The sequence below is a fragment of the Mastigoproctus giganteus genome, chromosome 6 (assembly GCF_048544385.1).
Source record: "Mastigoproctus giganteus isolate SK-2022 chromosome 6, ASM4854438v1, whole genome shotgun sequence".
Lineage (NCBI taxonomy): Eukaryota > Metazoa > Arthropoda > Arachnida > Uropygi > Thelyphonidae > Mastigoproctus > Mastigoproctus giganteus.
In genome coordinates this window covers 194,385,231-194,399,800 of record NC_143580.1, presented here as the reverse complement: position 1 = coordinate 194,399,800, position 14,570 = coordinate 194,385,231, and the positions used below count along the sequence as shown (strand labels likewise).

General features: G+C 33.8%; 1 protein-coding gene across 1 annotated transcript in view; it reads left to right on the top strand.

Annotated features, from left to right (window-relative positions):
* The window catches only part of LOC150084849 (26S proteasome non-ATPase regulatory subunit 8-like), a 72,558-nt gene that overhangs the window by 50,772 nt on the left and 7,216 nt on the right, over positions 1-14,570 (top strand). Inside the window, exon 6 of the mRNA XM_090375594.1 lies at positions 11,564-11,749. Coding sequence (XP_090231720.1) covers positions 11,564-11,749 — 186 coding nt within the window. The remainder of the gene's footprint in view (positions 1-11,563; positions 11,750-14,570) is intronic.

The window sequence follows — 14,570 nt, the reverse complement described above, 5'->3', positions numbered from 1 at the left end:
ACCATGTCCCAACCCGCGCACGTGCTGTAGTTCACCTGCAGTTGCTTCGATTTGCATAACTCGCCAGTCATAACGTTTTGGCTCATCGGTGTATGTATGTATATTATGTTATTTAAAATTAACAAATACTATATCATGCTTTTTTTTATTCTTTTCTTATTTTATTTTGTTATACAACATATCATATACAATAAAGCATAAGCATATACATAGATTAAAATAAAATGTATTGTATAGACCATTCGATGTTTAGTATATGGTTTTAATGCTTTAAAATGGCTGCTGACGTATATAATACATATTGTAAAAGCTCAGGAATGCAAGCATAATGAACAATGTCTTGGAACTGAACTCGTTTGTAAACCGAGAGTTTCTTGTATGGATATGTTCCTACAAGGTACACATTGTTGAAAATAAATTTATTTGAAATTAAAATCACATATTATATTAAGAAATACAGTATAAAAGAAAACTTTCCAAAAGTCAAGTAAAACAGTAAACTCAAAATCTATTATGAAAAATAACACTGAACTACACTATTGTTCACTTTGACAGCATTCTTCAAAAATGCATCTAGGGTTGACTGTTTTGCTTTTTTCTTGCAATCATGTAGAATCTCGCTATAACAGTTTAAAGCATTTAAACCGGATCTCTTCGCTATACGGCTTCGTCCAAAATCAGGGTCATTTTCTGATAGGGCATCTAAGATGTGAATCACTTCATTTAAACAATTAGACATGATCTCTTTTGTTAACATTCTCTCTGGGGAACCTCTACATTTTCTGAACTGTTGCTCTGTTAACCCTTCGAGTTCCTCATTTATTAGTGTCTCACCATAGTTATTCAGTAAATCGTGAACATCAGCTATGTTGACTTCTTCAAAGCCTACTGCCTGTGCTGTTCGAGCAACTTCTGTGCTAATTGCAGGAATTTCACATTCTATTCCATCACATCCTTTAACAACATTGGGTCCCTCTTGCCACCAAACACCATTAAGACACTGATCTCTCACTTCATCCAAGGCTTCTTTGATATTGCAGTTGCTTTCATATTATAATTTTTCCAGAAGTCTTTGGTCGACCATTGTCGACGATCATTAGCCTCAAGCAACTGACTAAAAGTGCATCTTGGATAGTAAGCTTTAAAGGCTACTATAATGCCCTGGTCCATTGGTTATAGCAGTGAAGTTGTGTTTGGCGGGAAAAACATCACTTTGATAGGAATAGATGTTTGAAGGATGGCCTAGAGCATTGTCCAATAGCAAAAGTGCTTTGGGTTTGAAATTATTTCGTCCACAATAATGTTGGATAGCAGAACAAAAATAGTCGACAAACCAATTGGTAAAACAAGCCCATTGTTACCCAGACTTTTCTTTTCAATTTCCATATTACTGCTAAATTAGGTTTGGACAATCAATTCATAGTTCAAGGCTTTTCAGAATGGTAAATGAGTTGGTTTTAGCTTCATATCCCTAGATGCATTTGTGCCCATCAGCAGTGTTAATTAGTCTTTGACTGCTTTAAACCCAGAAGTCATTTTCTCATCTTGGGTGGTGAAAGTTTCGGAAGGAAAGTGTTTCCATAATAGTTCACTTTCATCCACACATTGAATACCAATTTCAGCAGAGAGGAATATGTATCAGAAAAAGGAAGTGAATTTTCTACAGAAAATGCATAGCAATGTGAGAAAATCTATTTTCTTCTTCATTGGCCTTTTTTGATGTTAAATACAATAACTGTACAACGACATCATGCCAACAAATAGTGATATTTAAACTAATTTGAAAATATAATTCAAATGAATTGATTTAAGCTATTCAGAATTTATTTTTAAACAGGTATATTTGTATACAGGATGTTTCATAACATCTGGACTCTACTTTCAGCATCAATTCACAACCTTGAAAGCAATGAAAAAAGTTTATATAAATATTTCCCATTCTGAATGGTTATGGAGCTATGACTGTATAGATTTGAAAACAATAGCTATGGAATTTTCAATGGCAAAAAATAATAAAAAAATAAATAACAGGCACATACCTAGTGAAACAACATATTTGAACCTTGTGTGAATGTTTATTCATACAAGGACATTATTTTTTACTTGATATTAAGAATCAGATATGTTTATACAAACTTTTTTCATTGCTTCAGGTCCTGCATTGATCCTGAACGTAAAGCCCATATATTATGAAACAACTGTATACATCAATATGGACTTTTATACTGCACATTAAATTTTTCTTTTGTACATAAACATTTTGAAGTATAATCTCGGTCTTATTTAAAGTAGTATGCAAGCAACACCAGTGAAACAAATATTTGTATAAATTTATTTCATTTTGCTTGTTTATCCTTGCAGATAAATAAGTTGCATATTTTTACAAACATGCAGCATATTACCATTGCAATTTAAAACGGTCATTAACAGTGAAAATTTCCACAGAGTTCACCTGTTATTATCATAGAATTTCTCTACTCAATGCAATTAAATTAACAGTATATTAAATAATGCTTGTGAGAGCAGACTTTTCATTATAGGCTATATTCACAATATGACCCTCTTACTGTAAACAATAATACCGTGGTTAATGAATCCAGTTCCTTTGTTACTGCATCATAGTATCCAATCAAATTGGTCAGTTGTGTTAAGAATAAATGTTTTTATTATAGAAAAGGTTAGGCTAAACCAGAGTTGTCCAACTTGCAGTGGAGGCTTTCCCAAGTAAACTAGAACATAGTATCACGTAGACCTTTGAAGATATCCATTTATTTTAGTATTATTCAGTTTTTCTGTATTGCTTTCTTATGATATTTTATGTACATGTAGTTCTTGACTTTACGAGTTAATTCGTTCCTAGCGTGCGTTCGTAAAGTGGGAATTAAATCCCATAGACATAATTTTTAAAATAGGAGTTACGTTCTCAACAATGAAATTAAGGATGGTTATTCTTCATCATCAACTAAATGCACACTCATTGATCACTTATTATTGGCTCGGCGCTTGTTGCGCAAGGAGTCGTCTTCAGAAATGCTTCAAGAGACATTTGTTTCCAAGGTAATCTTCTCTTTTCTTTATAAATTTCAATAGATGCATAAGCATTTCTTAACAGAACGCACAAGTCACAACTAACGTGATTTGCACGGAGTAACAAGTTTACGAAGCTTAAAAAAAGGAATGAATGAGGTTCTGAAAATTTGTTTTTTATACGATTGAAGATTTCAGTAAAGGGGGAAACACATTTCACCATAATAACCACACAATTCCAGCTATCGGTATTTTCGCAAATGCAATAACATTGTATTTACTACCCATTTATAATTGCTTGCAGTAACAGAAAAACCCAATAAACCGAAAAGTGCAAATTGTTTTTATTGTTTTATGGTCGTGACCTCCAGAAATGTGCTTTAGAAAAATGTCACAAAGGCGTTCATAACAGAACGTATGATAACGATGAAAGTGTAGTGCATTTTAGTGATTTGAATTGGTAACTAATACAATTTGCACTATAAAAACGACCTTTTGGAAAGTTATATAGCGAAAATTTCAACTTCCGAGGTCGTGGAACGAATTACTGAAAAACAGTGTTATTGGGTTCACGTTACTATATTTTCACGATATGATGGTGTCTCTGGAATAGATTAATATCGTAAAGCTGGGTACACTGTATTGTATAGCTATCCGCATGGTTTGAAACGCGGTATTTATGAATGTTAAACATTAATTTTTTGCAATTAACGTTTCATATTTTTGATTTTGTTGATACTTGGGGGGGGGGGGGGTTGGATTCGTAAACCCAGGAACTCGTAAAGCGAGAACTGCCTGTATTTTCTTCAGTACCTAACAATATTATCATAACAATATAATAATATGAATGTTATTAGAGCCATGTAATAATTGTTGAAGTTTTGTATTTAATAACTAAATGTAAAAATAATAATAATAATAATAATAAAAAGTGGCCATTAACCACCCACAGCCTTCAGCAAAAAGACTATATTTTATAGTCTTCTATGGTTACTTTTAAAATGTACACCATGAGATGATGATAAGTATAAAGACTGATTACTTCTATATACAGTCAGTCCTCGTATAACACATGTTTACACTACACGAATTTGATCATACACGATTTATAAATAGGGGAACGATATCTTATATAACACAAACTGAATTCGCTTATGCACGATTCGCCTTTGTGTTTACAAGAAATGGCAGTCAGACCGGAATTACCCCAACTGAACGCAACACGATAGGAATGAAGAGAAGATTCTGAAAATGTATTTGTTTTTTATATCAGTAAAGGGGGAAACACATTTCACCATAATAACGTAAAAACCAACACAATTCCAGCTATCGGTATAATCGCAAATGCAATTAGATCGACTTTATAACAGATTCCACTAGCAGAAGCGCAACTGGAAATTGTTTTTATTGTTTTATGGTAGTAACCCCCAGAAATGTGCTTTAGTAAAATGTGAGGTGTTAATAGTGTATCTCTGCCTTTACGGTGTTGTTTATTCAGTTGCTACACGCGGGCAGCTTTGTTTATGTGTATCAAGCGTGCCTCATCATTTTGTAATTGTGCTTTATTCCCCAAAAATGAGTAAAATACTTAAAAGGTGTTAATAGGAAGCGTACTGGTGAAGACACTGCAGATTCAGAGAGCAAAAGAAAAGCGATATCGATAAACCGAGGCAGACTGGGTCAAAAATTCTTACCCAGGAAAATTTATAGTGGCCTCATACTATGGTTTATGGCCAAAATCACACCGGCCCCAGGCCCACTGGGGTTCCCCCCCTGGTAAGGCTTATGGCCAGTCCGCCTCTGTCGATAGAGAAAAAATATGAAATTGTGAAACGATTTGAGCGAAATGAAAGACGATGTGATATTGCACGTGCTACAGACCTAAATGAGGGAACGCCGAGAATTACAAAGAATGCAGAGAAAATAAAAACAACTTTCATAGCAGGAACAACTCAAAGTGTAATTAAAATCCATTAGATTAAGACAAAGAATTGGAAGAGATGGAAAGGCTGTCATCTGTTTGGATAGAAAATCAAACAAAAAACAAGTTTGCTTACGATAGAAGCAAAAGCATTAGCAATATTTTATTACGTAATAGTCGTATTTTATTACGATTATTTATTGTGTTTGGTAATGTTTTGGTTACAAATGTGTGTTAAATCTTGGGTGGCTGGCACCTAACCCTATTTTTCCCATAGGGCCTGTTGTTTGCATCGCACGAGAGTTTCTAGGAACACAACTATCGTGCTATACGAGGACTGACTGTACTTATTTTCAGGAAAATACATAGATAATGATATAAAATTTATCAGTATTTTGGGTGATTGCTTACTCAAATATAAATTTATTTGCATTTTAATAATGAACAAACATTAATTGTATATGTTCTATGATATGAAAGGCATTATGTGGAAATTAAATTTTAAAAGGTAAAAATACAGACTCCATGTATATATGAAAATTAAATGGTTTATGGATTGTTAATTAAATAAAATTGCAATTGATGTCAGTGTTTTTAATCTCATTCTAAAGACAAGCTGATATAAAAAAAAAAAAACAATATTAAGAATTTGTGCACATATATTCTTAATTTTACCCTTCCATCTTTTCGGAAATGTCCTATATCAATGTAAGGGCCTTTCCAAAAAAGCTTCACTGATTGTACAGGATGTAGCAAAAAAAGTATGGACTCTTTTTATATTTTAATATTTATGTGTTTTCTTTATTGACCAAAAAAAACCTTTTAAATTAACATAACATTTTAACATAATGTATATCTCCAGTTTTCACTGTTATATTTCTATTTTATTTCATTCCTTTGTTAAAACCACATTCAGCTATTTTATATTTTATTATTTTCACTTAAATTATGTAAAACCCTCTCACTTGGCTCTATCAGGATTTATTGCCCTTTAACATGCTGGAAAATATAATCTTATATTTTGAAGACAGTAAGTATTATTAGGGTGATCCTTCTCTCTAGCTGTACACATAACACTAGACATCGCTCTCTGCAAACATCCATTGGGGAATAGCAGCCCTATCTGCCTGGATTTTGATTTCCAAATCCTGAATCATGGTTGAATGTGAGTGATAAATTTTGCTTTTTAGCATTCCCACAAAAAGAAGTTGGGTGTCATCAAAGTCCATAGAGCGTGAAGGCCAAGAAATGTCTCAAATTGAGGAATAAGATCTTTGGAAACAAGTTTGATAACGATTCCATAGGAACCTTAGCTATATGGGAAGCTGCTCCATCTTTTTGAAACCAAATATTCTGATTGCTGAGATGGTGTGAGATAGTCATAGCATGATAACATTCTTGCATCAATTGTTGTTATTGGTTTTTAGGTGCCTCCGTAGCCAGGTAGGCAGGAGCAGCAGTGCATAGCACACGCTTCTTGATTAGACCAGGGTTCAAGCCCGTGACCACCAAATATGGAGGATGCGGCAAGGTCAGGGAATGACCACCGCATATCCCCGGAGCAATGTGGCCTTAGTTGCTAATGCTCCTAAAAACCAAACAAAAACATTAGTTTTTAGGAGCATCAGCAACTTAAACCATATTATTCGTTGTTGTGTATTACGTCAGTAGATGTGTACAGACCTAATGCACAATCACAGGCTAATTTTCATGTGCAAGCAAAAACTTGGAATAACTTACAGTGAAACCCCAATCCTTTTGCCTGACATCAGCTGACTACAGCTCTAATTGAAGAGACCTTTAGAAATTTCTCCATTTCGTCATGGGGCTCGAACCTAGATCTCTCCAAATGAGTGACAGCAAACCTACTATACTCTCATGGAGGACTCTTTCATCAGTAACTTGCTTTATGTTTTCTGGACAAGTCATAGGATGGTTTTATGGAATGACAAGTAATATTGCAGGTTTGGGAGACCGTTGACAGAACATTTCATCAAGTGTCTATTATGGACTTCATCTTTACAAATAATTCAACACCAGCAACATGCAACTGCACAGGCATACACTCCATTGTGGACTGGTACAAAATGGCAGGAAACAAAGCTCGAAGATCCTGCATTTGAATATCTGACTTTTGCACTTGCAATTTAAAAATTAAATGAGTTCTTTTTTTTGCCATCAATGTGTTTTGTGTGTCCCTTTTTAGCAGTCTTAGGAGAATTTATTGATGCATATCATAATTTTGGTAAATATATTTGATATAAACTGGCATGTCTTTTTGGAAAGACCTTTGTTCTGATTCACATTAATTTTTTTTAGTTTTGTTTCCCTCTCCTCAATTTGCTGTTGCTTCTCTTTCCTTCCCATCAAGTGGTTTCAGCAACAGCATACATTTTAATGTACACAGATAGATGGGTTATAATTATTGCTTATTTTATTATTTTAATACAGATCTGATCATCCTAAATACACAGGCTGTTCAATGAAGAATGAACATAATTATTTTCACAACATGCATTTACTAGTCATCCATATTTTGATGGTCCCTTTCAAAGTAGTCCTCATTTGATGAAATGCACTTACTCCAATGTTTCTACCACTCTTCAAAAACATGCTGGAAGCCACATTTTAACATGCATCACCTACAATGTCTTTACAACTTTTTCTGGTGACTTAAGATTTTCCTCTCACCTCCTTCAACTTTGGAAATAAAAATAAATAAATAATTGCAGGGTGAAAGGTCAGGGCTCTAGGGTGAATGAGGAACACACTTGACATTACTGCTGGCTAAGTACTGAAGAACAGTATGAGCAACATGAGGTCTTGAATTGTTGTGATGCGGAATCCATCTGCCTGTGCGCAATTGTGGTCATTTGCGATGAATGCGACATATGACATGGCACAACATGCTAGTAAACCATTCCTTGAATGTCAGAAAAAGATGACCATAATCTTTCCTGCAGAAGCCACAACTTTTGCTTTATTCTGGTGTTGGTGATGATGTAGAGTTCCAAACAGCTTTGTTGCTTACTCTCTGGGTCAAAATGATGATGTCATGTCTCATCTGCCATTATCACTTTGTGCAGAACCTTCAGTAACTATCCATTTCAGCTCCTGACAAACCTCCATGCGAATTTGCTGTTGCTCAGGTGTGAGTAGTCTTGGAACCCGGTGTGCACAAAGATGTGTCGTGTGTAAACGGTTTGGAGAATACCATGCATGCTTCTGACTGATATTCTCAATGTCTCTACCAGTTGCCTCACTGTTATATGATGATCTTCTCTCACGATTACAGAAACAGTGTTTATGGTTTCTGTGGTGACAGCAGTAGTTGGAGCTGCAGGACCTGATTTTTGTGATTGAATCATGTTCATCTTTAAACATTCTAAACCACCTGTGAACTGTGCTATATGGAAGTGCAGATTCACCGTAAGCTTCTTTTAACATTTCATACACTTTAGCAGATGTTTTCTCGAGACAGAAACAAAATTTGAGAGCAGCATGCTGTTCCTTGCATGTCACATAGGCAAAACTGAACAGGCATAAACTTGACTGACTGCCAAGGTCACATCATGCACATGAGTCAACTGCACAGTTGCTATGTGATTGTAGCTTAGTTTGGTCTTGAATTCTGCATTTCAGCTAGAAATAGCAAGCAGTGCAGTTATTAATGAAAAATTACTATCATTCTTTATTGAACAGCCCTCATGCATTTCTGTGATAAGCAAGCAATAAAATTTTCCTGCATATTATACTTGAAAGCTGGCCACATCAGTCTTATGAATTAAGTGTCAATTCATACTGTGGTAGTACTATTGTTAGCTATATATACTCAGGAACACTATGCTGCATTGGTTTTTGTTCTGCAAGTAAAATGTATTGAGCAAAATATTTACTTTATTATTTCTTGTTGCATCTTATACTCTGAACACTGTGAGAGCAATAAGATGTTTGAATTGTGGTGCAAACATAATAGCTAGAGTTATTCAGCAAATTCCAAGTCACATACAACCCAGGAGTTCCTCACCACTAGTTTAGTTAGTACAAGGGTGGGCAACATCCAGCTTGTGGTTGTTTTCGAAATATACATAATAAACGGCCTGCCGAAGAATATATATCATGAAATTATGTTTATTGTAATTTTTATTATATTTGCTGTTATTAAATTTTTATTATACAGTAGACTCTCGATTTTTCCGGGATAGATGGTAAAAAAATATTCCCAGTTAATCCAAAAATACAGTAATACGTAAGAGATACGTTCCAGGACTTCTTACGTAAGTCGAGTTTTACGTAACTCAGGAATGACTAATAAAATATTGCTGTTATATCCTCGGAAGAATGAAGAAAAATAGTTATATATATTTTTAATTAGTTCAATTAAAAACTTTATCTGGGGAAAGCAGTGAAGTAGCCTGAGTGGCACATAAAAGGAAGAAAACACATGTTATTGTACTGTAAAAACTGGTATGTATTTCGTAGCCTTGATGATTATAGTTGACCTTCATTGGTGCTGACCGCTTCTCGTATTCTGTCTTTCTCCTTTATTGTGTTCACTGTTGCCACTGAAATCCGCGTGATGTTTGTTAATGTTTGGCCATTTTCATACATCCTTATTTTAATTTTCTGATCCAACTTGATCGGTTTCCTTTTCTTAGTAGATTTACTAGTACCGCTGTCACTTATTCTCTTAGTTGGCACCATGATAACGGTCAAAAATGAAATTTTCTGAAAAGAACTTCACAGGGTTTAGGCAAAAACTCACTATTATCACTCCACGCGAGCTCATTTGCATTTTACTAAAGCTCATTTCTGGAGGTCACAACCATAAAACGAAAACAATTTGCACTTTCCGGGTTATTGGGCTTTTCTATTAGTGCAATTAATTATAAATGGGTAGTAAACTCGATCTTATTGCATTTGCAATAATACTGATAGCTGGAATCCTGTGAGTTTTTACATTCTGGTGAAATGTGTGTTTCCCCTTCACTTGAAATCTTCAGTCATAAAAAAAATATAAATAACGTAACATAATGTAAGTCGGGGACTTACTGTATCGAAAAATGTTCAACATCCTAAGTAAAAAGTATGGCGATAGATAAAAAACGAAAAAAGCTTACTATGCACTACTTGCATGTCCAATGCGATGCTTTTCGTTTAGTTTTACGATGTCGATTTTAAATCTAACAGCTTCCCTTTATTTTTTACAATGTCGCTTATGGTTTGGTCACCAACATTATAATGGTTCTTTATAGAGATTTAATGCATGCATCGTTTTCAAACTTATGAATAATTCCAAGTTTTTGTTTAATTGAAAACACAACTCTTGCGTTTGCCCATCATTTTTGCAATTTATAAACAAAAAAAAAAAAAAAAAAAAAAATTCCAACATCGCTGACAGGCATAACGAAACAAAATTTGTCCTTTTGCATTGCAACAGAACACAACAATCAACACGACGCACTTGGTTTCTTTTTTTTTTTAGTGGTGTGGGTGTGAAGAAAGCGGGGGGTTGCAAGATAATAGGTACACTAATTTCCCAATGACGACTTACAAAACATCTGTTTATAACTAGAATAGGTATTACTTGAATTTTATGATTTCTGGTTATTGTTATTTATTTTATTATTATTTTTTTTAATTCGGAATCTTGAAGTGTCTCGGTTAATCTAGAGTCTGCTGTATTTAATATATCTTTATTGCAATCAGCAAAGAGTTTAACATGGATGCCTGATGCAATACCCATAACAGCAACAATGCTAGGGGTTATTTGCTTTAATTATTTAATTGTTTTTAACATTTTAATTGTGTGACAGCTAATGAATCATTTGAATTTGTGCCAAATATCGCAACTCAAGTAAGTGGCAGTGTTGCCAAATGGTAAGTAGGCATAGATTTGCATGCAGTCAGTAATGGTTCCCCTGACTCGACTCTGCAGAATGTGATTGCAGTGCAAGTGTATCGTGTATTTCAATGGCAAAGGTCAGTGAATAATCAGTGGGTAGAAGTAAATAATTTGGAGAGGATTTACCATTTTATTTTTATGAATTTTTATTTTTATTGAAACCTATCACAATACATAATTGAAAATCTAAGGTTAAGGTTTTATAAAATCTTTGAAATGATAATTTTTGATTTAATTTTTTTAATAATTGTATACTATAATTGTATTTTTGTAATTTTATCTTGAATTTATATTTAATTTTGCTTATTAATAAAATTAATTATATGTACAAGTACGTATAAATATTACAATAAAGAACATAAAACTGTTTATGACAATTTTTTTTGTTATACACCATTTTAATAATCTTAAAAATCGTGGAAAGCTAAAAAAAATTTGGCCTGTGTGTGCCTCACAGACATTGTATTTGGTCCGCCTTTTAAAAAGATTGCCCATCCCTGGTATAGTTTTCTCTCTCTCTCTCTCTAGTTTTCACTTTTTTCCCCCTCTCACTGTGTTATTCAAACATAAGGAGTTAGAGGGAAAATAAATTCAGAATTAATTTTGGATAAAACAATAAAAAACAGATTGTAAATCTTATAATTAAATATATAATCTAAATTAATGGCATATTTTCATCACAGATACTAAATATGTATAATTGTACATAGGTTTTTCTGTCGAAAGGAAATGTACCTGCTGAAGGTTATAACTTCTTCATCGACATCTTATTAGATACCGTAAGAAATGAAATAGCAGGATGTATTGAGAAAGCTTATGAAAAAATAGCATTTGATGAAGCAGCTAGGATGTTATTCTTCCAGACTCACGACCAGATTCGCCACTATGCAGAACAGGTATATTTAGAATGAATTAAGTGTTTTGGGGGGGGGGGGTATTTTGAAAAATAATGCAGTTTATGGGTTCTTACCTGATATTGTCATGAACTGGTATACCATATAAAATAGCACACCATAACCAGAAAGCTTATGAAAAACAACCAACCAACAAAACAAGCTTGATAGTTGTTAAGGTGAAAATTAAGGTTAGTTACAGTAGTTTTAAAGCATAGGCAGGTAAGTAAACATTTTTAAGCGTGTTCATATATCCATAGTGCCTGCCACAACTAACAACTCTATTACCAATGGACAAATTACCATCAAATTTTTTATTTAGATCTTATAGAAATATTTGTCATGCCATCCCAAATTTCATTAATGTTGCACTGGTGACAGGTGATACTTGAAATTAACAACCCTGCCTTAATCTTTCGTAGCTAAAAAAAAAAATCGTGAAAATTTTTTTCTGTTTCCTAAATACAGACACTTTTTTCTCTAATGGTTTTTGAAGCTGTGTTTAATGGTTTTCAAACTGTTAAATTGCAAGAACCTGTCAGGTGACCTGCCACAGTAGGTAACTTTTTTTTTTTTTTTTTTTTTTTTTTTATGAAAACCCCAAACACGAAAGGTATCAAAACCTATAGTACTTAGTACCGTGCATGGGTTGAAGGAGAAAGGGGGGGGGGGGGGGAATGCCGGAAACTTTGCTCTAGAGACTAAACATGGGTTTTACCACTTCAAGCCTCCAATAAGCAAAGTGGTGGTATTTCACCAATTGATTTTGCTTGGCAGGTCACCTGACAGTTTTATCATCATCATGAACTTGGTCCGGCTTAGGTCTTTTAAGACCTGTTCCATTGTAGCTCTTGGAGGTGGTCTTGATCTCGCAATCATTGTCTTGGTCAGCCAACATCTCTCTTGCCTATAGGTTTGTAGTTAAAGGCTATTTTGGGATCCGTTGTGGGTTCATTCTTTCTATGTGGCTGATCCATTTTTCCTGATACAGTTTTATGTCATTTACTATGTTATCTACTTTTAATTTCTCGTGGATATCTAAATTTCTTTGGTGGTCTAGTCTTGTAAAGCCTAATAATGGTCTTAAAAATCTCATTTGTGCTGCCTCTAGTTTGTGTGCATCTTTCTTATTTATGATCCAAGTCTCACAGCTGTAGAAGAGGGCTGGTTTTGAAGTGTTGTGCAGTCGTAATTTTGTTTCAGTTGTCATTTGTTTTCTGAAGTGGCGTTTAATTGTTCCATTCATTTTATTATATTTTTGTAGTTTAGTGTGGATGTCTTTCCCTTCATTTGCTATTAAATTTACCAAATAGGTGAAGTCAGATATTTGTTCTATTATTTTATCATCAATAACAATTTTGACTCTTTGTATGTTTTTTCCACATAATGCCATTGATTTTGTTTTTGAGGTGGAGATTTTCATCTTGTTCATTTGCTGATATCTGTAGTTCATCTTTGGATTTTGCAATTATAACTTGATCATCAGCATATAATATAGTTTGGATTTTATTCCTGTTGTTCAACTGTATTCCGTTGTTAATTGTTTATTTCCATTCTTTAAGAATTTTATTGATGTAGATATTAAATAAATTTGGTGATAGTCCACATCCTTTATTGGTGTTAATTGGGTCTGATAGTTAGCCATTATAATATTTTATACAGACTTTTGAGTTTTTATACAGGCTTTGGATCGCTTTCCGGAGCTGGGTTGGGATATTTTCTTCACGTAGAATCTGTCAAAGTTTTTCCCGGTTTACCTTGTCATGTGCTTTTTCATAACCAATAAAGAGCACAAATGTTGGTAGATTGAATTCTCTTCTTTTCTGCAAAATTTGTTGTAGTGAGAAAATGGCATCTATTGTGCTTCTCCTTTTCTGAACCCACATTGTTCTTCTTCTAAGAATTGTTCACTGTATTTATTAAGTTTATTCTTTAGTATATTAGAGTATAGCTTTGCAGCAGTTGACAGCAGTGTTTTCCCCTCTGTAGTTGTTAGGGTTATTTCTGGAGCCTTTTTTGTGTAAATTGATTACTATTCCTGTTTCCCAATCTTTGGGTATCTGTTGCTTATGCCATATGATGTTAAATAATTTTAGTAGTGTGTTTTTTAGTAAGATGCCCCATATTTAAATAGTTCTACATTCAAATTGTCTATGCCTGGACTTATTAACTCTAGTTCTTCCATTATATTTTCATCTTTGATTATCACAGATTCATCTTCCAATTCCCTAGTGCCTGGGTTATGCCATAGTTTGGAATAGTGTTGCTTCCATTCTGCTTGGAAGATGGAGTTGGTTTTTATTTGATCATTTGTGTCTAGTTGTAATTTCTTAAAAATTTTAAAACCTCTTCTCTGTGGGCCTGTGATATCACGTTCTAAAGATTTAACAAATTTATCCCAGTCATTTCGTCAGATTCTTCTGGTTAGTTTTCTGACTTCTGCTCTAAGCTTTTTATATTTTAAGTGTAGAGTAGGTCTTTAGTTTGTAGGAACAGTTTATAGGTCTTTTTTTTTTTCTCATTGATTGTTTGTTTCAATTCTTCATTCCAAGTTTTTATTTTTTATAGGTTTATATCCAAGACTTTCTTCAGCAGCTCCCAGAATTGATTTTTTAATGTTTGACCAGATTTCCTCAACATTATCACTTTCATCTGATTTGAGTTTATCTTTCAATCGACTTTCATACAGGAATTTAGTGCTTTCATCTTCCAACAAATGTATTTTTAATTTCTCAGTAGTTTTTGTTGGTATTTTCTTCTTTTTATTAAGATAATTTCTTTTTATTTTGAAAGTGCTTTCTACTATGTAGTGATCACTGTCAAT